The sequence below is a fragment of the Perissodus microlepis genome, chromosome 5, assembly GCF_051167445.1.
Source record: "Perissodus microlepis isolate ML-2025 ecotype Zambia chromosome 5, ASM5116744v1, whole genome shotgun sequence".
Lineage (NCBI taxonomy): Eukaryota > Metazoa > Chordata > Actinopteri > Cichliformes > Cichlidae > Perissodus > Perissodus microlepis.
The window spans coordinates 35,112,890-35,140,433 of NC_140465.1; the positions used below are offsets into that span (position 1 = coordinate 35,112,890).

General features: G+C 39.6%; 1 protein-coding gene across 3 annotated transcripts in view; it reads left to right on the forward strand.

Annotated features, from left to right (window-relative positions):
- Positions 1-20,825, forward strand: part of LOC146387775 (butyrophilin subfamily 1 member A1-like) — a 31,436-nt gene extending 10,611 nt beyond the window's left edge. Inside the window, exons 2-7 of one of the 3 annotated variants that reach the window (XM_084929621.1) lie at positions 2,986-3,282; positions 5,136-5,165; positions 5,889-6,164; positions 15,976-15,999; positions 20,059-20,142; positions 20,336-20,825. In XM_084929621.1, coding sequence (XP_084785747.1) covers positions 2,986-3,282; positions 5,136-5,165; positions 5,889-6,164; positions 15,976-15,999; positions 20,059-20,117 — 686 coding nt within the window. In that variant the 3' untranslated portion in view covers positions 20,118-20,142; positions 20,336-20,825. Of the gene's footprint in view, positions 1-2,985; positions 3,283-5,135; positions 5,166-5,888; positions 6,165-15,975; positions 16,078-20,058; positions 20,145-20,335 lie in introns of those variants that run through there. The other 2 variants (XM_084929623.1, XM_084929622.1) reach the window with 2 other exon arrangements.
- The last annotated feature ends 6,719 nt before the right edge of the window (positions 20,826-27,544 follow it).

Here is a 27,544-nt window from a genome sequence, read left to right on the forward strand (position 1 = left end):
CTCTATGGTGCACGAGTAAAAGTTCCTGAGCACCTTGGAGGGCAGTTGGAAGTCTCTCAAGCGTCTGAGGTGGTAGAGACGCTGACGGGCCTTTTTCACCACGGTGTTGATGTGACAGGACCATGACAGGTCCTGCGTGATGTGAACTCCGAGGTATTTGAAGCTGTCCACTCTCTCCACTGGGCACTCGTTGATGACAGGGGTCTGGTAGTTCCTCTCCTGGTAGTTCCTTTATATTTAAAATACAAAATATGAGTAACTGTATTCCGTTACAGTTACCGTTTAAAAAGGTGGTATTCAGAATACAGTTACTTTGTTGAAATGAATGGATTACATGGCGGTATTTTCCTGTTTGTCCTCTCTATTTTTAGTTTCCACGCAGGTGGAAACCCAAACAAAACACGCATTAAGAGGCTCTAATGTCTGTGTCTCAATCTCGCGGCCCGTGTCACCTCTACTTGCTGCCGCATAATGACGTGAAGAAATATTTTTAAAAATTATTCACAAAAAATATTTAATATGAAGGCAATAGGCAGAGTGTTACAGGCATCGCCCTAAAGAATGGAGCCTCATGGGCAGTGTAGTCTGTGCTGCGTTATGTGTCTGTGAGCGAGGGAGGGAGGAAAAGGAGAGTCGAAAAGTACGAGTTGTCACCGAGCAGAAACGGGAGCTGGAAGCATGTAAATATAATAATAACCACTGCAGCCAAGAAGAGAGCCTGACAGCCCAGCTGTAAGTCAGCTATTAAAACTCGACTGTACACTGTGTTCGTGTTTTTCTCCGAAACAATAAGTTCTGTTGGAGCAGACTTTCAACGCCTCTCTCTGTCTCTCACTAGCAAAGTTGACCCAGACAACAAAGTAAAGCTAGTTTTCAGCTACGAGCCCGACACGAACCCGACGTATTAGCCAGAGGTCCCTTTACTACGGTTCGGAGCCGCGGACCTGTTTTATATACGCGCGGAATAGTTTTCTATACGAGATCGCTGCAAAAAGTGCAGCCTTACCTAATGTCCACCTACTGTTACTCATTTATATTAAGATTTTTAATTAATAGTAATTAATAGTAATAAATCACACAGCAATAGTACATTCATGTAGTTGTAAAAAGCATGATAATATATTAAGTAATCCAAAGTATTCAGAATACGTTACTTTCATTGAGTAACATAATGGAATACGTTACAAAATACATTTTGGGGCATGTAATCTGTAATCTATAGTGGAATACATTTTAAAAGTAACCTTCCCAACACTGCCTGTAACAGTCTGCTTCTAAACTCAAAGTTACTGAAGATCTCTGGTGTGTAACCAGTTACTTATTCTGGATGGCATTACCTTGGTCCGCAGGATTACTGTGAGGAATCCTGTGGTCATTTTTTAACAAGGTTATGTCCTTCAACAGAACCAGTTTGGATTCAAACACTGTATTGTTCATTTGTTTAAATAGACTTTCTTTGTGATAAAGCTTACGGTTAGGTTGGGTCAGGTGACCCTGAATCCTCCCTTAGTTATGCTGCTGTAGGTTCGAGCTACCGGGAGACTTTCCATGGTACACAGAGCACTCGTCTCCAGTCCCCTTTCTTTCACTATACGTTTACAGGTATAGACCAATAATAACTTAAATTGTGGCATAAATTGAAATCTAAGTCCGTATCCATCAGAAGTGAAATTAATTTGTGAAGACACTAAATTTCCTCACAATCCATTCTAAATTTGGATTTAAAATCAGATAAGAAAATAAATATTTTATAACTTTGTGGAATTTTATTATTATTTTGAAAAACTGAGCTCTGACACCATAAAGAAGCTACTTTGGCTGCTCCATTATTCACAAGAGGTCTTCACAGCAGGCAGCTCTGCACATTTGGACTCCTTTGGTGACGCCTCGTCATCAGAGCAGGGAACTTTCTCTTGTTAGGTGAATGTGTATACCACTGGAGCTGTTAATATTGATCATAATGATATGTGTCGATGTGAGCATTAATGGTTGACTGTCTCTCTGTGATAGATTTTCACAATTATAGGAAGTTGTACCTTCAGAATGAAAATATAATTGAAAACAATGAACTCCATCATAGTGTATGCTGGCGTTTAATACTAATAACAGTTAACCAGCCATAATAATAGCAATAGTACCAGTCTTTGTGATAATCATTGTAGCAATAACAGTAGGAAAAATAATTATAAAAATTGTTAAACTATTTTTTTTATTATGATAGTAATGTATAACAATTCAAATGAATGTGTCAACAAAGCATAGTAAATTTGTTTTTATATATAGTATCTACAATTTGAACACTTTTGACAACAATTTCTATATTTTTATGTATTTCATGATTTATTATATCATTAATGACTGGATACATGCTGTTTAATGATGAAATCACATTCACCTTAAAAACTGCTTTTAGTTTGAAATCCGAGCTCAGTTTCTCTTACCATAATACCCAGTATACACGTGTAACGCAGGACACAATGAGGAGCTGGTTTGATTTTGATATTTCTAAGCATAAATGACAATCAACAATACAAATCTAACACTGAGGAAAGTAAAACTGAACACTAAAAACACTGGACAAGGATCACTAAAATAAAACAGGAAATCACTAACACAGAGACAAGAACTCAAACATATGAAATGTTCACAGAAAGACAAACATGGAAAAAAGACACAAACCAAGACTGAGTGCAGAGAAAGGAAATACAAAGAGGAAGTAATAAACCGAAAGTCATCAATAACTAACAAGGATTAAAGGCACAAATAATAAAATCAGAAACCAATACCAGAGGCCAAAATAACTATAAAACACAAAATACTATTTATCAAGTTTATATTAGAAATATAATCAAACTCTTCAGCTTCTTCACCCTCCATTTAAACCTGTCATTCAAACTGTGCAGTGGGGCGTGGACCACAGAAAAATGTGAAGAGGAACTAAACTGAAGAGTGAACTCAATGTTTAATTCATGTTTTGTCTTTCAGGGACATCTGTGATTGTGAGAGAAGGTGATTATGCCATTTTACCCTGTTCCTTCGGCACCAGCATTGATCATGTGCGGTTTGAGTGGACGAAGGAAGGAACTAAAGAGGAGGTGTTTACCTGTGATACTGGGGTGTGTTATAGTCCTGCCCTCCCAGGTCGAGTCTCACATTTTCGAGATGATCTGCAGCACGGCAACGCCTCCATAAGAATAAAAAATGCTCAACTGAAGGACGGAGGAATCTACACCTGTGACTTTCCAACCAGAGGAAAAACATTCAGGATTGAGCTTGTTGTTGGTGAGTGCTGTTATAAATCAGCTGATTATTTACAGATGAAACAGTCAGCATGCACATCTGGGTCTCACCCCTACAGCACACCTGTAGTGATATTTGCAATATTTGGTGGACAAAACTGAGACCGTCCCATCTGCATGCTGGTCCTGCTCCTGTCTACTTATCAGAAATCTGACGCGCTCACAGAGTCGTCACTAAACAAAGTAAAATCTCTGAGACGTCGCAACTCTGTGAGGAACTTTACATCACACAGACCTCAGTGGACCTGTGGATGTAGAAGCTATGATCCAGTCTGATGCTCACATGTGTTTCTGGTACAGCAAACTGAGTTAATCAGCTCAGATTTTGTTGAACATGCTTCCTGGAACAGAGTCCAGGTAAACCCCAAACATACACTGTATATAAAAGCTGGACATAACTACCATGAAATCACTAACTTGTTAATGACGTCCTGTTATAGTATCTCAAGCTGACTGTTTCACTGTCCCCATTTTGGTGTTTTGAATTATCTCTTGCTTTATCCTAATTTTCCTAATTATCCTAAAAGTACTGATAACTTATTTAAACAGTTTTTTCACATTTGTGAAACTGAAAGATTTCCTAAAACTAAATATAATATAATATATAATATAAATATAAGCAACTAAATCTGATCAAACTGTAACTGAAAAATATTGATCAAACAAAACAATACAAAACCACATTGGTTCTCAGCACCTGTGTTCAATTTAAACATGTTTCTCAAGTCTTCCTGGACTTCCTGAAACGTGTACCTGCAGTTCTCTGGATGCAGTTTCAGTTCTCTTATAATTTATTTACAAAGATTCAGCAGAGAGAAATCAGCATCTCAGTTCAGTTCATTTCTGCTCTGTTTGGGGGAAATTCCTGTATTATTGAAGTGGGGGTCGCCTTCACTCAGCATGACTGAAGAGTTTTAGGACAGAGAGTTTTGGTACTGCACCATCTGATCTCATAACGTCTCCCCCCCAAAAAGAAAACACAACAGGCAGATGACATCATTTTGTGCAATTTGCAAAGTAAATTGTGTGCTGCAGACTTTATAATTCACATTTGTGAGATTTGTTTAAATATTTTCTTCCTAAAAAAGTAAAATCTTACAATTACATATGCTGTAAGGCCACAAAACCACATCTGTTCACAACAGTTACAAAACTGACAGCAACTTCAAAAGAAGATTTTGTGCTGATGCAGATGTTTGTAAATCTGACCCTAAATGTTCCTTCTTTAAAATTCTAATCCTTGTAATGAAGAGATATTTTTTACAGGCTGTTCTTGCTTATATGACCAAACATCAGTTAGGACAAATTGTGCTACATCATTAAGGACAGATTAATGTAAGGTCGTTCCCACTGTCAGCGCACGCCTCTTCTCTTTTCCTAACTCCGTGTCAATTCCCCACCTTTTCTTGAAAAACAGGTTAAAAATAGCAGCTATGAGGTGCTTTTGGAACTTAACCTCCTATGTGCACGCTGGTACTGCATATGTCAAGTTATCTAAAATTTGAGGAGTCTTCAAAAAAAAAAGAAAAGAAAATCTCTGCAAATGCAACTTTAAACACTGAATAAATATTAATTTCTCCTTATATTTCAGACACACAGCTGTTCAAAGTGTGACCCACTGTGTGATTATCACCCATCCACCAGCATGAACCAGCCTCCAGTTTAAATGTTTAAGGATTTTTTTAATCTGTGACTGTGCCTTCTTTGGGGATTATAAAAAACATGTCTAATATAGCAGGATAACACTTCTGAGTTTATTTTCATCAGTTTTATCTGACTGCCAAATTGATGAGACCACAGTCACCTCTAACATGTGTGTTTTTTTTCTCCTTTCAGAGCCCATATTAAACGTCCGAAACGTCTCAGGTGAGTTCCGTTTGTGGTGAGGCTCGGTTAAAGATTGATCCATCAACGACTTTACTGTCTTTTGGTTAGAACCCTTCAAAGCATTTCCTGATTATTTTTTTATAAACAGTTCAGGGAAATAAAACTGTTTTAATTGTATTTGTAAAAAAATGTATATGTAAATATTTGGTGTGGGTTTTTGCTACATTATCTAATTAATTATTAGTTCAGTAACCAAAAATCTGTTATTGATCCGGGCACTGTGTTCATTAGACGTAGCTGCTCAGTCCAGTAGAAACTACCTGACGAGATTATGCTCAAACTGTATCGCATCCCTCTCAGTGTAATTAAAAATTTTAATTATGTGGAGAAATGTGGATTCAAATGTATTTTTATTTTGGAGAGCTTTTGTTGATGATATTTTTTGTAACCTCCACAGTTATTACATTATTAAATGCCTGAATTTTTTTTAAAATCTTTTATATAACTCTTAGACAAACTCTGGGACGTCCAAACGTTTTCTGTGTAAAAATTTCTTTATGTGAGTCAGAAATATTGTTTAGAGTAAAAACTAAATTTGTCCTCAAACATCAGAGCTGTGATGTTAGAAAAGTTAATGCAGTACTCCGCCTTTTGTTCTCAAACACATTATAACCCACATCTGCACTTAGAGTAGCTGAACAGGAACAAATAACCAATTAACTGTGATTGTTCTTACATAATCTGTCTGTTATGTGTTCACAGGAGCAGCAGAGCCTCATGTCACAAGTCATGATCAAATAAATGGCAGGGTGCTGCTTCAGTGTGATGTTCAAAGTGGACTCCCCAAGCCTACAGTCGAGTGGTGGGACAGTAACAATCAAATCATTCCTTCTGAGGAGCCACAGGTCTCTGAACAAGGAGGTCGCTTCAACATCGCTCTCAAAGCTACTGTGGAAAAAACTGGCCGCTATCGCTGTGTCGCCACACAGAAGGAAATCAACCATCAGGCGCAAAAGGAAATCACTGTACATTTGAATGGTGAGTGGTATTTTAATCATTAAATGATTCTTATTGCTTTTGAAAAACGTAAATAATATTCTCAGATTCAATGCAAAGAGTGACGTCTTCAAGGAAACAAAAGATTAAATAATGAACTCATAAAAACGTCAAATATCTGGAAAATGTCAGATTCACTGACACTGAAGCAAAAAGCAACTTTAGTCTGAATTCAACTCATAAATGATTTTGTTTGTATATAAGACATCTTACAGGTGTCATTATGTCCTGTTGTGGTCCATGAATCCAGAGATGGGAGTTGCCCAACATACGACGTTCCTAATTGTTGCTGCAAACCACAGAAGACTTAATGATATAAAAATAGCAGCAAATTTAAAATAACATATAATAGAAAGAAGTCTGAGAAGTCTTTCTGTATTGATGTTAATAAATTAAACAATAAAACCAAGAAAGAAACAGGCCTCCCAATAATATACTGTGTATTAAAGATGAACAAGTGTTTACTGAGGTCAGAGAGTGAGTGAGCTGAAGGGCTGTTTCCTGTAGATGTGGTGAGTGAAGGATAATCCGTTAAAACGACTCGACTGAACTGACTTTTTAGTCAAGGTAGGCTCGCACTGCTTTATCATCCTTTTTTATTCTAATAGGACCATAATTTATATAATAAACAACATCTTGTTGTGTCTTGATGCTCAATCGTCCAGGTAAATAAATCCCCAAGGCCAGGGGGCCCAGGCCCATCCTCACTGGGCTCGAGAGGGAAAGCGGTTCCTATTCTCTGTGTGATGCTGGGATCTTCCAGGTCTTTGAAGCAGCTTTTGATGTTTGCAGTCACAGCAGCATAGCAGTAAACTCAAACCTACTCCGGGTCAGGTTCATTCAGTGCAAACATGATAAAATAAGACTTTGACTCAACACCAACCAGGACTGCAGCATTGCTGTTTGAGGAAGTGACATTAAACAGTGCATCAATGTTAAGACCAGTTCAAGTGAACCAAATATTTTGAGATCTGTTAGTGCACCTTGACTTATTACTTTTATACAGGTATAACACTTCAGTCAGGAGGGAGTAATTCACACATGTTAATGATTCCCAAAGTGTTGACTTCACCAATTAAAGAATCTGATCAAGGAACTGACCTCCCAGCCTGTTGTACTGTTGTATAATGTACTGTTTATAAGACTGGGGAAACCTGCAGTCAGCTGAGACTCAAGAAGTCACTTGGATGAGCGATGAAACGTTTCTCCCACTGAAAACACTACGTCCAGGTGAACAGAATCAACTTTGGGGGATTTACTTACTTGTATGATTGAGCATGCATCAAGACATTAAAGAATCTGCTTTCAACAAGCAAATCATCAACATATAGACAGAGAGACTGTAGCTTAGTCTAATGTGACTTGTAAGGGCTGCAGAAAGGTTCCAGATTTTACATTTGGCTGCAGTGTTCTTGAGTTTGAAAGTAGCTGAAATGTCATTTATTAGCACCTACTTTAACCTCCAAGGACCTGGCGTCCACATAAGTGGACATCACATTTTGGGATGTCTAGACCAAAATACAAAATTTTGCTCTACAAGGACCTGATTTCCACTTATGAGGACATTATACTGCCACTGTTCTATCGAAATTTAAAGCGAATGTCCTCATATGTGGATCTCATTTCTCTCAGAAACAAAAATCAGGTAAAAAAAAAAAAATTCTGGTAATTCTTTGTTTTTACATTAATCAGGTCCCAAAATAGCAAAGAGAATTTAAAAATGCATGCCATGAAAGAGTTCGGGTCTTAGGAGGTTAAGAGAGAAATGTGGATTTTCCTCTAAACAGCTGACTAATATTTTTTCTGGTTCTGTCCTCTCCCAGTTTCTTTGAAAAAACAGAGAACACTACCGATGTTATTCTGTGGCCTATTTGTTCCTTGGTGTTCTGTTGCTGTCTTTGGATATTAATAATCTTATTGTTGAAGCAAACAAACAAAAGTTGCTACTAGAGATGCACTGATTGACCAGCCTGTTCTCCAGTGCTCTCAGCCCTGTCTGGTGTACAGACTTGTAAGGGTTAAACAGTGTTGTAGGAGTTGCTGATCGCAGTCTTCAGTATTGCTGTTTCCTCTACACTGGGATCAGAAAAGCATAAATTCATATCAGGTGATTAAATCCATCTTGGTTAATTTAAATCTTGTGAGGCTTTAAAGAACAGAAAACCTGATGAATATAACCAGGATGAGTTAATCCTGGATCTGAAAGTTGATCTCGGGAGGCGTTTTAAGAGATTAATGAATGACCTATTGATCAATACATAAATAAATGAAACAAATATGTGGAGTGCAAATGTTATGGCATACAGTGGCATGTACACTGCACAGCCAAAAAAAAGTCACACACTCAAACATCTCGGACCACAGCTAGCTTTGATGATGGCACTTTTTCGCCATATTTATTTTCATGCAGAGTTTCAATAATTTTGAGAGTTTTGATGATGGGAGAATCGTACTGCTGTGTAAAGTCTTCTCCATCGGAAAGATTCAGAGTGGGGTGGAAGTCTCGACTCTGTAGAGGCCAATGTGAATATGATCCCTTGAGCTCCCTGAGTCACTTTTTCATAATTTCCATTGAATCCTAGCAGCGTCACCTTCGAATATGTCTATGCTTTTCCCCTTAATATGTATATGTCAGGACATTCAGTATATTTAGGTTGTCAGCTGACTTTGTGTTTTAAGCACAAAACGCTGCTGAACCTGGACCTACAATTTAATAGAGGACATTTGCCACTCCTGCTCCGTTAAATCCAGATGGTGACTTGTGTTTTTTTCCTGTGGGTCAGGCAGTATGTATTAATATTAGTGCTTTCAGTGTTAATCTAATTAAAACAATGTTAACGCAGCATTAACGCAGCATTAACGCAGCATTAACGCGTTAACAAGTTAACCACGCTAATGCGTTGACGCTGTGCATCCCTCGCACGGTGCAATCTGTGTTAACTCGATAATGGGGATTTGCCGTGTTAATGCAGTTATGGTGTTAATGTCATATTAACGAGATTAATGCTGACAGCACTATATATATATATATATATATATATATAACAGTGTTGGACAGGAATGTGTTATGCATCTAGATGCTAATGTCAGTGATCATATTAAAGTTAACAATTCTGTTTTTAATTGTGTCAGATATGTTCTTCTGTTACCTGCCTTATGGGCAGATAGGAAGAAAAAGGAAATACGTCTCTCTGTGGCCAAAATATTTTTTGTCTGAAGTCGTCTTTGAGCTAGTTTCCAGATTTGCTGTTGGCTTTGTGCTAAAACTAAAAGAAAACTTGTGTGTGTACGAATTAAGAAGAGGTTTGGGTCACTGAGACTGTAGCTTCTGGCTAGTCATTTTGCATAGTAACTAGGGGTGGGCGGTATAAACAGTATACAGTTGAAACTATATGAATTTGGCCAACGATAGAGATTTTAGGGATGTCCAAATTCATAGGCTGCATCCTGGTGAGGACCCGGCCTTCGCGGTCTACGTGGGCCAGGTCCTCCGAAGGCTGGAAGTGAGCGGCTGTGGAATTAGACGGGCTAGCCTTTAGTTTTGCGTCACTGCTGTCTCGGTGGAGTTTAATAAACTCAGCCGTCTCTTTCTATCTGAAATATAACAGGACACGTAAATTCTCGATCATCTCACACTTCTGATTAATCAGTTTTCCGTTTGATGTTTATTCAGCAGTGTGAAAACTATAATTTATAATCTCAGCCAAACCAATTTACTCAGGGACAAATAAAACAGAAAAAAGCCAAACAATAACATATTTAAATTATCTAAGATACTTATATATCATGTTTAACCTGAGTAGCGAAAGACCGTGGGCGGTTTGAAAATGATGTCAACCTCGAGACCTCAGAATTAGGGAGAAATTCAAAGGGGCTGTTTGGGGCGGTGGGGGGGGAGGAGTGGTATACATATACATACCTATACAAAAAACTTGAATTTTACAATGTTTATTTATCGGATAAAATAAGTTAAATGTCACAGTTTTTATTGTCCGGCCGTAAATAGGCCGGGGGTGTTCGCAATCTAAGTGGGCCGGGTCCTCAGGTGGACGCATAGACTGGAAGTGAGCGACTGTGAAATTGGATGGTCTAGCCTTCAGAATTACATCACAAGCTCCCTCGGTGGAGTGAAACTCTGCCGTCTGCTCCTTGCTATCTAAAATATAACCGGACGCTGGCGTAAATTTTCGACCATCTCACACTTCTGTTTAATCAGCTTCCTTTTGACATTTATTCAGCTGTGTGAAAACCCTGGAGGAACCCTTCTGAGGGATTAATAAAGTTTTATTTAATCTAATAACTTTAATCTCAGCCAAACCAATTTACTCACGAACAAATAAAACACTGAAAAAGGCCAAACGATAACATGTTTAAGTTATTTCAGTGACTTATATATCATGTTTAACCTGAGTAGCGAAAGACCGTGGGGGTTTCATCATCTTTTTCAAGTTCCTGTTAGGAGTCGTGCAGTCGCATTTTGAACCAGCTGCAGACGTGAGAGCAATGACTGACTGACCCCCACATACAGTGAGTTACAGTAGTCCAGTCGGAAAGAAATAAAAGCATGTTTCAAGGTGCTGCCTTGAAAGAAAAGATTTTACTCTTGCCAGTCACCTTAAATGATAAAAACTGGACTTCACCACTGCTCTGATTTGGTTGTCCAATTTAAAATCACTGTCCAACTTAAACCAAGGTCAGTAACAACAGGTTTAAAATAGACTTCCAGGGATCCTAAATCAACAGAGGAGGACTCACAGGGACCACTGGGTCCAAACACCAACACTTCTGTTTTTTTTCGTTAAAATTTAAAAAGTTTAGAGCCAACCAAGCTTTAATAGAATAGAATAAAATAGAATTCAACTTTATTGTCATTGCACATGTCACAGGTACAGGGCAACGAAATGCAGTTTGCATCCATCCAGAAGTGCTTTAGCCATGATATAGATATATTACAATATATATTAGCAATAATATAGATATGTAAGTATATTACAGAAATGGGTCTATTATGGTATGTTATAATGTACACGGTATGAAGTATGTTATAAATATTCTACAACTATAAGTATGTACAGGCTGTAGTGAGTACAAGCTATGTACAGGCTATGAACAGGATATAAATATGAAATAAAAAACTATACAGAAATCTGAGATATACAGCTATACAGAAATGTGAACTATGCAGGTTATAAACAGTTGTAGGATTAAAAATTATCGTATGTACAGAATGATTATTTACACAGAACTATACAGTAGTGCAGTTAAGATAAGTGAGATATGTGGATAATTTCTACAGAAGCTATATAAAGTGCTAGTGGTTGTGAGTGGTGGTTCAGTCCATGTTATTATTGTGTGTTTGAGGGTACGGTTGTCCATTGTGTGTGTGTGTAGGTGGTTGTGGGTGTGTGTATGTTCAGTCCATGAGTTTAATGTGGGTCAGATGTCAGGAGGCAGAGTTCAGGAGTCTGACAGCTTTGGGGAAGAAGCTGTTCCGGTACCTGGTGGTCTTAGTCCGGAGGCTCCTGTAGCGCCTCCCAGAGGGCAGGAGGGTGAAGAGTCCATGTAATGGGTGACTGGGGTCTTTTCCCATTTTCCCAGCCCTTTTCAGACACCGCTTCCTGTAGATGTCCTTTATGGCAGGAAGTGGTGCTCCGGCGATGCGCTGGGCAGTTTTCACGACCCTCTGCAACGCCTTCCGGCAGAGCAGTTCCCGTACCAGACTGTTATACAGTTGGTCAGGATGCTCATGATGGTGCAGCGATAGAAGTTCACCAGGATGTCTGAGGACAGGTGGTTCTTCCTTAGAGTCCTCAAGAAGAAGAGGCGCTGGTGAGCCTTCTTGACCAGCTTGGAGCAGTTGGTCGTCCAGATGAGATCCTTGGAGATGTGGACTCCCAGGAACTTGAAGCTGCTCACACGCTCCACAGCCGTCCCCTTAATGTGGATGGGTGGATGTGGGTCAGCATTCCTCCTGTAGTCCACGATGAGCTCCTTAGTCTTCTCGGTGTTAAGCAGCAGGTTGTTTGTGTCATCTAGACATGTCAAGAGAGGTTTTATGGAGATGCCATCCTTCTGCTTTAGTGGTAAATCAATTTGGCAGTCATCGGCATAACAATGAAATGAGATCCCATGCCTTCTAAGGATGGAACCCAACAACAACAAACTTTATTTATATAGCACTGTGGCGGGGCGTGGCCTGCGGATGCTGTGCAGGTGCGTCTGCCTCCTCTGCACGGCACCGCAGGCCACGCCCCGCCACAAGCACATTTAAAAAACAGTGGTGTACCAAAGTGCTTAACATGCAAGAGAGTAGGGTGAAGTAACAGGGAAGGATGAGGGCTATGGCAAGGTACCAAACATGCTAGCAGGTTGAATGGCATTAAAACACAAAGCAAAAGAATTGCATATAAAAGCATAAAAGAAAACAAAGTGTAAAGGATAAAACAGTCAAAAAAATAAAAATGTTTAAAAGTAATTAAGAATAAGCCGAAGATAAGAACAAGCATTAAGCTAACTAACAAGCAAGCGTTAACTGGAAGAGGCTAAATAAGTGGGTTTTAAACGCGATTTGAAGGAATGGATGGAATCAGACTCGTGTATAGCGATGGGGAGGTTATTCCATAAATTGGGTGCAGCCAAGGCAAACGTGCGGTCACCTCTAGTCTTCAGCCGGGATCTCGGCAGTACCAAGAGTGACTGGGAAGATGATCTTAGTGCTCTAGTAGGGGTGTATAATCTAAGTAGCTCGATGAGGTAGCTTGGCGCTATATTGTTCATAATTTGGAAGGTAAGCAGCAGGATTTTGAATTGAATACGATACTTGACGGGAAGCCAATGCAGATCAGCAAGGACAGGGGTAATAGAGACACGGCGCCCACTACTAGTAAGGAGACGAGCAGCCGCATTCTGAACAATTTGCAGTCTATGGAGGAGAGTAGAGTTAAGACCGAAGTAAAGTGAGTTGCAATAATCCAACCTAGATGTCACAAAGGCGTGGATAAGCTTTCCAAAGTCCCAAAGCGGAACATAATGTCTGGCCTTGCTAATAAGACGCAGTTGATGGAAGCAAGACTTAACAACAGAAGACACTTGTTTGTCGAACTTAAAAGAGCTATCCAAAAATACATCCAGGTCACTAACAGTGTCGGTGAGGAAACTGTTAAAGGAACCGAGGGCGTCACGGAGTTGGCCACGGGGGACTCTACTGTCAAACACGATAATTTCAGTTTTCCTGTTTAGAATAAGAGAGTAAACTGCGAGCCAATTTTTGACCTCACGCATGCACTCGCGAAAGCCGTACAAAGACATAGCGGGATCATCAGTTAGTTCGAAATACATCTGTATGTCGTCGGCATAACAATGATGTGCAATGTTATACTTCTCAAAGATTGCGCCTAAGGGGAGCGTATACAGTGAAAAGAGCAGTGGCCCCAAAACTGAGCCCTGTGGGACGCCGCATGACAGAGGAGAAGAAGATGATTCGGAACCGAGAAGGCTGACAGATAAGGTTCTATCTGACAAATAAGACCTAAACCAATTAAGTGCAGTGCCACCAATACCCACTACATCATTTAATCGAGAAATTAGAATATTGTGGTCTACTGTGTCAAAGGCAGCAGTTAGGTCAAGCAAGACAAGAACAACATGGTTACCAGAATCACATGCCAGAAGGATGTCATTAGAAACCCTTAATAATGCAGATTCTGTGCTATGAAGGATTTTAAAACCTGATTGAAAAACCTCAAAGATGCCATTATCATCTAGAAAATCTTTCAGTTGACTAAAAACAATTTTCTCTAAAACCTTGGAGAGTAAAGGCAGCTTGGAAATAGGCCTATAGTTTGCTAAAACTGTGTGATCAAGGCCAGGTTTCTTAAGCAGTGGGTGCACTACTGCATGTTTGAAATTTGCAGGAACCATACCAGAAGACAGACTGCTGTTAATAATGTCAAGGACATACTGTCGTATACTAAGAAAAATTTCTTTAAAGAATTGTGGAGGGAAAGGATCCCGAGGGGAACCTGTGGGCTTAATATGGTGAACCACATCCTCTAAAGTGGAGAGCATCACAAGATCAAACTGAGTAAAAACAGCAGCGTAAGGGACAGAGACAGAGGGGTCAGAGTTTGAAAACAATGAGCCGGGAGTTTGCTATTCTCGCCGGCTCAGATATTTGAAGTTTACACAGCTACATTCTCACCTGAAAATATGTTAAAAGTTTATTTTGCGACCCAGAAAGAGTAATATTAAAAACTAGTAGCTGCAGTAGTAGTAGCCATTGTTGGAAACTGGAATTGGCTGGGCCAATCTGGGATATATTTTCAATTTTGTTGTCCGGGTGGAAAATCAGGAGAAATTCGTGGGGAATTGTGGCTCTGGGAGATTTTCTTACTGAAACCTTCTGCTGCTGTTTTTAAAGTTTCCATGTTACCAGGCTGTAGATGGCTCTGAAGATTTAAACAGTTTTAGATCCATTACACTCACAGTCTTATGTTAAAATCTCAAAGGACAGCTTTATATTTTTGATATTAACAGTAACTCTGGGCCTCTGTGGAGTGTGCAGCTGATCTCGTCTCTGTCTAAAGATGGATAAGAAAAACTCAGGAGTGCTGAATCATTCAATAATACAGACTATTAGAGTAACAGGTGTGTAGCATCGCTAGCAACAAGCCTCCAACACAGTGCGTATGCTAGCGGCTAATCTAGCAAACAAATTAACAACAGAGTGATTTTAGAACTATAAAATGCTAAGCTGTGTGTCTTTTTCATAACAGTGACATGGTTGTATTTACCTTAATTAAATGAGTCGTCAGTCGCGGTAAAGCCATCAGCAGATAAACTGCAGCAGCTGGGCTATTTAAAAAGTGTAGGAGGGCGTGTTTGCGGTCACGTCCAGCAGATGTGTGGGTGAGAGTGTGACACAGTTGCTCCACCTCAAGTCACTACTGCACAGACTCTGGCTCCAAAAATGCAAGATGGCAGCCTCCACAAGCGGGGTATTTTAGCTTCATTTTTGCACAATGGGAGGAAGTGCTCTCGCGTCGTCCATTTTTTCTACAGTCATTGGCTGAAGAAGGGATATAGGCTAAGGCCACCATGTGCTCGCCGTCCCTTCTCTGGGCTGGGGCCCAGAAACGCTATCCTGGGCAAGGTTTTCCCTAGATTTTTCACTCATAGGGGTCTTTTGAAATGTTCACTGTCTGGTCCCTTACCCAGGACCAATTTGAGAGGGGAGATCCTACCAGAGGGGGACTTCAATCTCTTTCAGTCCCACCTTGCTTGACAACTGATGCAGCTATAAGAGCAGGAGTGAGGCAGTATGAAGGGAAATGACAGAGAGACGTCTCTGAAAGACTGAAATGACTCACACACACACAATAATCTCATGAACTCCATACAAATATCCTGTGATGGATTTAGAAAAAGCTGGTGTGATTTTTGTGGCTGGCCTTCTCACATATGTATTTGCAGGAGTTTAACATTAAAAAGAATAATATTTAAATAAATAATGCAAATGTGATTTACTAATATTTTCAGCATGCAGTTTGTTGTTAATTCCACAAAATTTACTTGTCATGGTTGTCATAGTTTCTTGTTTTATTATATTTTTTATGAGCCTCCAACATCATTTCCTTGTGTATTTATTGATGAATGTATATTTTGGTCACTATTTCAACCGTTTACACAATTTTATCCTCAATTTTCTCAAATTGATTATGTTCTCTGATATTTATGCATCTTTGTCTGCTACACTTTTATAAAAAGAACCTTTTGTACCTTTTTGTTTCCACAGAGAAGAGTGACTCTGCATCACAAAGTAAAGTCCAGAATCCTAATGTTGATTCATACATTACATCATTTGCTTGATGTCATTCACAGGTGGGCAGTCAGCAAGGTAAACAAACACAAAGTATTAACATTAGGAAGCAGCACAGTGAGGAGATCAGTTAGGAAGAACGTGAAGTCCTGGAAAAAAAATCAGAGTTTATAGACAATCTGGTAATTGGTGAGGGGACAGAGACGACTGTATAAGAACTTGACATGGAAAAAGAAGAGCCTTAGCCTTCAGACAATAATTCTGATGGCTAAAGTAATGAACAGGGCAGGCAAAAAAAAAAAAAAAGGAAAAAGAAGAGCTGAGAATCCAATCAACCCAATACTAGTTTCCTTAGCAATGTGTAAAAGGTAGACAACAAAACATGCATCACATTGTGTTCCTACCTGGTTATGTTATGCAGGTCTTGTAAATGAGAACTAGAACTGGACAATAAAATACTAAAAATATTTATCATGCAAAAACTTTCATTCACAGTAATATAAAACATGGTCAGTATAAAGTGAATAGATCTCATTCCATCCATGTTTTTAGACACAACATGACAGCGATAGTAATGTGGTGCTGATCCAATCATATGGTTGGAATAGAGTTAGAGTGACGTCAGTTTAGGTTGATGCCAAAAGCACATGAGGATCAGACATTAGCGCCCTAATGTTTGGAGTATTGGAGTATGTTGTCTAAACAAAGTCTGATAACAAAGCAGAGCAGCATGTGCTGTAAACTGTTGAAAACATGCTCCCACAAATACCAGTAACACCACAACAAGATACCAAGACATGACCAACTCCATGGCCATAAACATTTCTCTGATTTCTTTATAGTAGCAACTTTATTTGGAACTGACAGAATAATTTAGTTTTCCAGATTGTTTATGTTCTTCTGTGAGACTGGAAGCTTTTGCCGAGTCAGAATTAAGATTTTAGTTTATTATATGTATCTGTTATTTATTTAAAAAACACTTGTAAAGTGTTGCAGAAGATTTATCATGTTCAGCTTCTGAAAAAAACAAGCAATACGTAAACCTTCTATTTTCAGATCTCAGGAGTAAAATGGAACTTTTAAGCTCATCACAGTTTATTCTAGGAGTGTTTATTTTGAAGGAGAGAGGGAGATTTTATAAGAACTGACTCAGTGCTGTTAGAGCAGTGTTGAAACTTTGCTTTAGGACCTTTCGTGAAACTGAGCAGAGCAGAACTGAGCTGTCTTTTTCTCAGCAGGGCGCACACAGCGAACTTCTTTCTGTTGACTCTGTAACAAACCGAAATTTAAATATCTGTCAAATTCAGTTGTTAATAGGACTGAATGTGAGGCACCCTGAGGATTTTAAGCATTAAAAACAAGTTTCAGAGTTCTTGTCAAAGTAGTTTTAAGGTGGTCGACCCCCACACCACACCATCCTTTTTTTGTTTTTGTTGTGACAGTAGTTTGACACAGTACAGAGCGAAAAAGCTCATTTACTCTAACCTGATGTGGCGCTAAGGCAATATTGAGTTTTGCCAGTAGGTGGCAGTGTTGGCTTAGACCAGGGGTGTCAAACTCAAATACACAGTGGGCCAAAATTCAAAGCTGGAACAAAGTCGCGGGCTAACGTTAATATTTATTGAAATATATTTATTCCTCCAGATATAAGAATGAATCTTTTCTTATGGACTCAAACACGTTTTGCTGAAAAACTGAATATGGTACAAGCAAAGCTTAATACTAAACAATATATATATTAGCTGTATAATACCAGTAGGCCAGCTCTAATAGTAATTTGGTATGGCTTCACGGGCCAAATGTAATTAGGCTGCGGGCCAAATTTGACACCAGGTTTGACACCTATGGCTTAGACAAACGAGTGCTTCCAAAGTAATCTCACACAAAAGTAACACAGGCCAGTCATGGTAATGGAAGCCTACTGTAACACAGAACCGCTGTTTCTCTATTCTCTGTTTACCGGAGCAATCACACATTTACCGATGTGACACAGTAACTAAGTCGTGTTTGGTGTTCATCCAACATCATACAGGTCAGGTGTGAAGATTTCAGGTGGAATATTTTGTAATATTGCAGCTCTTCACTGGATCAATTCTGAGCTCTGCTGCTCATGACAGAATGACGGTTATTACTGAAGTAAACTGATTGGCGGCCACGTCTGCAGCCTGTTTGCAGTTCGGACACAAGCATGTCGCTGCATGTTGTACTGTATGTCACAAATAAAATTTGACTTATTTATATATGAGTAACACACTGAGTAGCACACTGTTAGAAGCTCATTCTGCAATTGCATCAACACAATAATTTGTCTAGCTGAGTAAATCTGTCCCAAAGCCTTTGATTTACTCATATTTTCCTGCTGTGATTTAGTGCATTCGGATTTTATTGTTAGTAACCTTTACAGCACAGTGTAACTGGGGGTCATTTATATTATTAATAATTTGATTTGCTCCAAATTCCATCATTCATCCAGCTTGAAAGATTTTTAATAGATTTCAGACAGAATATTAGGAACACCAGTTATTATAGTTCAGTTCTGTGTGACACATCAGCATTTACTTTATAACATTATTTTTGCAGCCCAGTTATTTAACAATCAAATTTTAATTTCAGTTTAACATTTATTTATTTAATGCAGCTAACCTGTGAGCTCTCTGTAAGCAGTGCTTAACTCTGTTCTGGAGACAATCTATAAAGCTTTTTTTTTATTATTTCAGTTGTAATGTTTATTTAATCTTCCCTGATTTGAAAGACATCAGGACGTCAAGCACTGTGATGGCATAGTGTGTTACTCAGTGTTACTGATGCAGTTAGAGGACGAGGGTGGAGGCAGCGTGCAGGGACATTAAACCTGAAAGTGAAAAAATAACTATTAAGCCAAATGTACCAAAATCTCACTGAAGGTTTTAGCTGTAAAACAGCTGATCAGACAAAAGAAACACTTTTCAGTCTCAGGGGATAAGAGCAGTTACACACTCTAACATGAGGGAGATACAACTTTGTTTTCAGAATCAGAACACTTTAATAATCTCCAAGGAAATTATGTTATTTCATGATCGCTTATTACGTAAAAGGTCAGAGGGTGTCCTAGCGTTTAATAATTTATTATCTTGAACACACTCTGAAGATTTTTGACTGCAGGATAATATAAACCTGTAATAAACCTTTAATTATTTCCTCTGTTGGTTTCAGTGAGGTCACAAATATGTTTGTGCAGATGAAGCTTCCACACAAACAGAATCAAGATAAAGTCAGAGTTTTAAGGTTTTAAAGAGAAAATGGAAATGAAAGCAGCAAATAAACTCTACAAGTTCAGATTTCTAATTTAGGAAATAAATCATCTTCATCTGAAACCAGAACACAGAAAACAAACTCCTTAAATTGTCCTTTAGTTTTGTTATCCTGCTGATGAAGATGATCACAGCTGTGTCTTTGTTAAAGAATAACTCAGCTTTTGGTAAATATGTCAAACATGTATTCAGGAAGGGTCGCTTCACTGCACTCTCTTATAGTTTAGTTTGAGAGTTAGTGCTCAGTGCCAGCGTGTTCATCAGAAGAGCCAACAGTTTTTCAAAATAAAGCTGATCGCAAAAGAATTCAGATTTGTGTGAAGTGTTAGTGTCTAAAAACAGGTTTAATCCCAACAGCTTAAATTAAATCTTTAATTTGGTGCTTCATTTTACACACAGCGTGTTTTCAGCCTTTATTTATTCTGGATTTTTCTACAGGATGATAAAAAGAGATCATATTAAAGTCTGTCTATAAAAATGTGTTTTTAGAAGTGATGTTAAGGAAAGGAGGCTCAGCAGGAGGAAAGCAGGAGTCTCTGAGCCGCAGCCCAGAGATTCAAACATCCTTGATAGAGAAGGATGCTCCAACATCATCATCCTCACAGCTCAGAGCAGAACCAGAACCAGCCTGTTAGCTGTGGAGACGAGCAGGAGGAAACAGGAAGTTAGATCCATGCTGACATCACTGAGCTCGCTGTTTAAACCTGCTGTTTGTTCCTGACATGCAGTCACAGTCTGAGTTACACCAATGTTTTCTCTTCTGTTTCAGTGCTCCCTGTATGGGCTGCCATACTCATCGGTGTTCTTGTTGCTGTTGTTAAAGTGTGAGTTAAAGCTTGCTTTTTGAAGAAAGGTGAGATTTACTGATGTACTATATCAACATTCATCATTTGTTGGCAGGAACATCAAACATTCTTTATAACTCCCTCATGTTAGATCTTAACCTTTGATTTATGTCAAAGAAGATAAACACTTTGTTTCTATTCACTCAGTGTGTGACCAGTGTAGTTGTGTGTTTCTTGAATATTTTTATTTTGTTCCTGCAGGTTCACAAAGAATGAACGACAACAAACAGGTGATCATCACTGAGGGAGGATCAGTGGATTTGTTAAATGTCGTCACAGAGAATGTTTGTTCACACATGATGGCAGATCCAAAGAGAGGAAACATCTTTCCGAACTTGTCTCCACATGTGGGGAATCTTCTCCTCTCATCTAGTATGAATCAAAAGTGCAAACAGCTGTTTTTCCCCATGATGAAGTTAAATATTGTATTCACAGCATCAACATCATGGTTCATGTCTAACTTATACCGCCTGGTAGTGAAGGCCAGATGAAGCTTGTAAAAAGGGTTTATTACTCTTTGGTGACATCTGGTGGACAAAAATATGAAGAGCAGCTTAAATCAACAAGTAAAAATGAAGTTCTTTGTTATGATGCCCACTCTATGAGACGAGTCTGTGCTTCCGCTGTGGAGCTTTGCACATGTGAAAAAATAATGTTTATTTGCTAAATAAACCTTCCTTGTTTAAACTTACATGCTCCGGGCTGTGGTCTCTGTTTGTTTGTGACTTCTCGTTGTTTGTAAACATAACAAATAAAAGATATATTATGTATAATTATGTAAACACAATCTTATAATCTTAATAGGTTGGGAGTATGCTTGTACTGTGACGTTCTGCCTCCACACCCTAACTCTAACCCTAACCAGTGAACAGTTACATTTATATATAAAATACTGTAAATTATATGTATATTTTATTTGACCTCAATGACGTTTTCATGGAGGTCAAGGAAAAGTGAGTAGGAGAGTAGATAAGGACTTAGGAAACAGAAGAGCTGTGTGCTGAGAACTGGACCAACCTTACGCTCGTCTCTGTTAAATATGATGATGGATGTCTGCAGTGTTGAAACTACAATATGCAGAAAATGGACTACAAAATGCACATCTTACACTGCTACCACATGTCCTAACCCCATTTTCTATGGAGGTCAAATAAACGAGAACAGTCTGTGAAACATTTTTATAAAAAGAACATTTAGGGCCAGATTAACGTCTCCAGCAGCAGAAATCCTTCTTTGGGTGTTAAAAATCTGCTGGATTTACTAATGGCTCAGTGTTTTGTGACTAACAGTTGTATTTCTTCAGCTGGCCTTATGGTAAATGGACTGATTCTTATACAGCACTTTTCTACTCTCCAGAAGTGCTCAAAGCGCTGTCTACAACATGCCTCGTTCACCCAATCATACAAGCACTTTCTTCTACTGTAGTGCTGTTTAGTTAACATTCGCACGGATGCATCGGAGAGCAAACTGGGGTTATTATCTTGTATCTGTTGTATTCGGGGGGAGCCAGGAATCAAACCACTAACCATCCAATCAGCAGCTGACCTGCTCTACCACCTGAGCTACGTGCCTTATGTGTTTGTAAGGACCTAAAACAAAACTGTTAGAGCATTCAGGAGCAGTAATCTGGCACCAGGCAGCACAAAGCAGCAACAGACACTAGAGGACACCAAAGGAACATCATTAACTTTAAAGCTGATAGATATAATCAGCACAATCAGACTTTTAATATTCACAGTTTGTACACAACTAATAAACACACTTGCTGCTTTGAATTTACAGATATTCAGCACAAAGATCAGCAACCACTAACTACTACTACTACTTTTTCTCTCTCTCTTTTGGTGAGACAGACAGATGAACCAGGTTGAGCTCATAAAAACAAAGATGAGGGAGTTAGAGATTGAAAAGAGAGAAGTGACAGTTAGAAATGAGGTCAGTCAGGAGCTGAAACAGGACCAGCTTGTTTTACATTGTTGGAGCTCAGGATCAGCGTCAGTGTGAAGTTTGTGTTTTTTAAATACTGTTGCCTGATGCTTGAGGTTCTATTTAAATCAAATCAAATCACTTTTATTGTCACATCACATGTGCAGGTAAACTGGTACAGCACATGCGAGTGAAATTCTTGTGTACAAGCTTCACAAGCAAAATACAATTATGCAAAATACAACACAATAACGTAAGAACAAACAAAGTATAAGAATGGGTAAATCTGAGGATTATAACAATAAATATATTTACAAATATAATAGTGTATGTGCATTACTGAATATGTTTTGTTGTAAAGGCTCACCTTTCAGCACATTCACTTCACCAGATGCACCTTGTTTCTTTTCCTCACCTTTGATTGGGTGTGGTGCTTGCCCTTAATTGCACTCACCTGTCACCCGTTATATAAGGACTGCACTCACCTACAGCTCACTCTTTCTTCACTCCCACATGGGGCGGCTGCTGAGGTTAGTTTGTTTGAGTCTCTTGAGTTCATGTATTATTTCGAGTTGCTTAAATTATACTTTATTTCCTTTCAGAGACAGCAGTCCGTGTGTCTTTCCTTTACTCATTATTCAATAAAACAAACCTACAAGTGATTACTGATTGTTCATTCTCATCCTGACCGGATGAGCCATGATGGTAACAATCTCCAACCTCCTCTGAACCTTCCTCCAAAACATAGTCCTTTGAGCCGGAACAGTGTTATCGTCATGGATTCACATCCATCAACAGTAGATTTGAGCCATTTCGGTCGTGAAAGGCGACCTCCTGCTTACCTGCAGCAGTATGGCATTCAGTACCCTGGAGCTAGAAGTAGAAGTGTTAGATGTGATTCAGAGTCAAACTGAATGCCAGCACAGTGACACAGACACACATGGGCAGTAGGATCCTGATGGAGAGTCAGAAAGCGGACCAGAGACACGCCCTGCTCCTTTACCCACCAATCAAGATGAGGTTGTGAGGGAACTCCTGATGACGATGAGGGAGATTAGGCAATTCATGATTCCGTTATCTCCTCCCCATTCTCGCAGTTCCCCAAGATCTTCAATTCACACTGTCTCATCTGATAAAGCAAATCCTCTGTATGCAGTTTACAAGCCATTCCTCAAACACACCAGCAACATGAACAGTTCCCAGTGATTGATCCAGCAACATGTCAATCACCCTCTTAGCCCCCCCAGGTTAGCCGTCCCTCTGGTGCAGTTCCTGCTGCTAGCCCTCCTTCACCAAATTCATCAATATTAGATGCTGCAGTTCCTTCAAGTGGTTTGCCTAGACCAGTTTTTCCTACACCAGATGAGTCTCCTTTCAATTTCCTGGCCACACCACTGCAGGTTCCCCACCAGATTTCCTTTGTTCAACTTGCTGTTCCTCTAGATGAAGACCCCGCTCAACCTCTCATTTGCATTCAAGAGCCAAGGCAGCGCCCCCCTGTAAAGCAGCAACCAGCTACATCTGATGGTCTGCATGCACGGAAACCTTCAGGACTCATTCCTGCTAGTTCTAGTCACCCTGTTAGCACTAGAACACATGTATGCAAGCTTGAGGGTCCTTCTTTCCCAGACCTTACCAGAGAAGATGAAATCCAGTATAGGCTGTTACGAATGGCCCTTGCTAACCTTCTTGACCCTCATGAGACAAAGCACTTTAAATATGTCCTTCTCGATCATCTGAAAGTAGACAACGGTAAACGATTAGCTCTTGCCTTTTTCTATGCTCCTAACCCATACACTTCAGCCATCAAAGCCCTTGATGAACGTTATGGGCAACCAAGGCAGCTAGCATTGAAAGACCACCCAACATAGAAACTGAGAGTTAATAACACGGGGAACAAAGGAGGGCAGGAGAACTGAGAGAAGAAAATCAATACCTGCAAACTACAAGCTAGAACACAAACTACACTGCAAAACTATTTGACCTTAAAAATGCAAAATTACTATTAATGACAGAACTAATCCTACAAAAAAATACATTAGTAAATAAATAAATCATGGGTGTCCAACTCCAGGCCTCAAGGGCCGTTGTCCTGCAGGTTTTAGATAACCTTGATCCAAAACAGCTGATTCAAACGGCTAAATGACCTTCTCAACATGTCTTGAAGTTCTCCAGAAGCCTGGTAATGAACTAATCATTTGATTCAGGTGTGTTGACCCAGGGTGTTATCTAAAACCTGCAGGACACCGGCCCTCGAGGCCTGGAGTTGGACACCCCTGTAATAAATGAAAGCTCTAAAACAGAACATGAAAGGCAAACTAAGAATCCACAGAATGCTTGATAACAATTAAAAATAGAAAGTCCCAACTCAACATCAGATCCATGACAGGTTAGGAACCATCGAAGATTCCATGTTCACATCACTATAAAAATTACAGAGTAATTGTTCTTTTATTTTTATTTTTTGCCTGTCCCGTTAGGTTCTTCAGCCATCAGAATTGTTGTCTGAAGGCCAAGAAAGATGCCCAACGGATTTACTTTACTAATCATCACGGCCTTGCCTGAGATGATCCTTGAGAAAGGACACTTTAAAAATCACCTGGATCACCTGTTGAGAGAAGAAAAGGAAGAAGAGAAAAGAAGCAAAAAAGAGAGCAGCATAAAAAGCACAACACCATTGCAATAATCTAGCTAAGTGTAAATAACAGTAAATATTAAATGTTATTGTGCAGCACGCAAGACCGACAGGGCACAAAGTGCTTTGAGGTAGCAGCCAAGAAAGGTGTGGTTTGTGTCTGTGCACACCTGTGTGGATCAGCGCGCTTATATTAAAAAAGTTTCTCCATGTAGCGATTTGCTAGGGGGTGTGGGGAGCCATAGCCCCGTCCCCCAGAGCATGAAGCAGGTATGGAGGAGATCCAGGCCCCAGACTTCCAGAGGCCCCAGAGTGCGAGAGCCCAAGAAGGACCATTGGAGGGGCATCCGTGCCACCCTCCTGGGAAGAGGTGAAAGGAGCCCCAGATGAGGGGTCACCCAGCAGCCGCGGTGCAAAAGCCACAGGGGGCTGCAGTGATGTGCCCGTGGGCTCTGCCAATCCGACAGAGTGGCCCGAGCCCCCCACCCCCCAGAAGGGGCCTGACCGAGCCACAGGCGCCAGGCCCCACCAAGCAGCCACCGGGAGTGAGCCGGACACCAAGAACCACCAACGCACCGACCCCTGAGGGCATGGAGTGTGGTGAGGGGACTCAGAGTAAATATTTACCTTTTAAAGTTTATTTCAAATCACTGATTCTCTCTTGTGTGTATCACTTATAAAATAAAACCACATTAGTAATGCTGCTTCTAACTACACTTATGCCAAACAGTTGCTGACTCAGCTGCACTAGCTTCACATTAAATTCAGAGTCAACTTGAAAATTCAGATTTCGATCTTTTGAGCTCTGCATGGACGAACACCAGCATCCATAACTGAACCTTTACATCTGGATGTCCCCAGGTCCCTGAGGTCATGTGATCTGTGTATCACACAAACTAATGAAAGCAGATCTTGTGCCACAGTGGCCCCCAGACCCTGGAAATCTCTCCCTTTGAGCTTGAAGTCTGTCGACTCAGTTGACTCTTTCCAAAATTACCTTAAAATCCATCTTTTTAAACTTGCTTTTGGTTAACTTTTGTTTTTATGTTCCAGAATTTTGTTGTTAAATACTTTGTTTATCTTCAAAGGTCCTAAATAAATAACATTTTATTTATTTATTTTTTTTTATTTTACTTTCCTTGTCTGTCTGCTCATTGATTTCAGAAACTATAACTTGTCCTAATCTGTTCTCTGTTGGGGTTCCATTCTGCCATGATGGGTCATTGAAGTGTAATCACCAGAAATAACTGAATTCTGTCTCAATAATTTGTGTTTGGTTCTTCGAAATGATCTCTCCTTATTGATCTGGATGTTGTTGTTTTATAATTTTGGATTTCCTAATAGCACTGATTGTAAATCCTGTTGTAACCAGATGTTTCTCTCTCTAAGGGTGAGTTTATGTTTCTTAAGAGTTTAGGTCAGATCTTCATTTTAATCACTAAACTGTTGATGTGGCAACAGCTCTGTCTCTGTCTCTTTCCTTCATACCTGTTGAAGCAGGACTGGGGGCTGCTGCAGTGTGTGACTGCACTGCCAGCCAAACACTGTGATTACTGATTTTTCTTCAGAAAGTGCAACGACTCCTTGAACTGTACCTCTGAAGCTGTGTTAATGTTTGGTTTCCTCAGTGCTGTGTTCACGCTTGCAGCGGCACAAAAAAGTGTTGCAACACTTCCTGTTTGTGTTTAATGTGTCTGAAGATCAGCCTGAGGGTGCACTCTGACTTACTGTGTGGGTTTGAGGTTTTTCTTCAGAAACACATAGAATATAATTGAAACTTATCTTTTAAATCATTTCTCTCTTTCTCTTTTCTTCCTGGTTTTTAGTTTTTCATGTGTTTAATTTTTTGTTTCTTGATCTGCAAACATACATGATGGAACAGGACTGGGCACTGCTGCAGTGTGAGACTGCACTGTGACCCAAACACTGTTATTACTGATTTTTCCTAGTAAAAAATTAGTTGAGCAACAGCAGTGCAAAGACTCCTCTGAGTGTTAATGTTGGTGTTCAGCTTTTAATAATGTTGGATCATTATTTCAGTTCTTGTGGAAGTGTGATGTGTTTTCAGTGAGTGTGCAGATTTGCAGTGATCACCAATAGCATTTGATACTACTTAGTGTCTCCTGTTGGCACCTGAGGAGGAGAATATTTCTTCTTCTAAATGTTCTGTATGTTGGAAACACTTGAAGCAAGTTGATCCTTTAGCGAGGACGTTTTCTTTGACTCCTTAAGCTGTGCACACTGTGCTGTATGACAGGCAGAGGGGACGGCTATCTGCCATGACTGATCAGGGGACAGCGGAAGAAGACAGAACAAAGACACACTGTGGGAGAGAGCCAGACTAATAATAAGTAATGAATGAACACAGTACTGATGTATGAACACAGAGTGAAAAAAGGTGACTGAAGAAGAAACAGTTCTTCTCCCAGCAGCCTAGACCTAACTGAAGAAGGATTCAGGGTCAGCTGATCCAGCCCAAAGTTTGAAGCCTAATCTTGAAAGTAGAGATAGTGTCTGTCTCCTGAATCCAAACTGGAAGCTGGTTCCACAGAAGAGGGGCCTGAAAACTGAAGGCTCTGCCTCCCATTCTACTTTTAAATACTCTAGGAACAACAAGTAGGCCTGCAGTGTGAGAGCGAAGTGCTCTGTTCTTGTTTGTACTTTTACATTTCCTACTAGTCATTAGTTAAACTAATTTATTCTCTAAAGAATTTTTAAAAATGAATACAGTTTAAAAAATAATGAATAATTAGTTTTCAAATATCAACAGGTCAAATTAAAATCACATGAATTTACTGCAGAATAAATTGTTCCCCATACTGATGCTGTCAGTTTGGATTTCATCAATC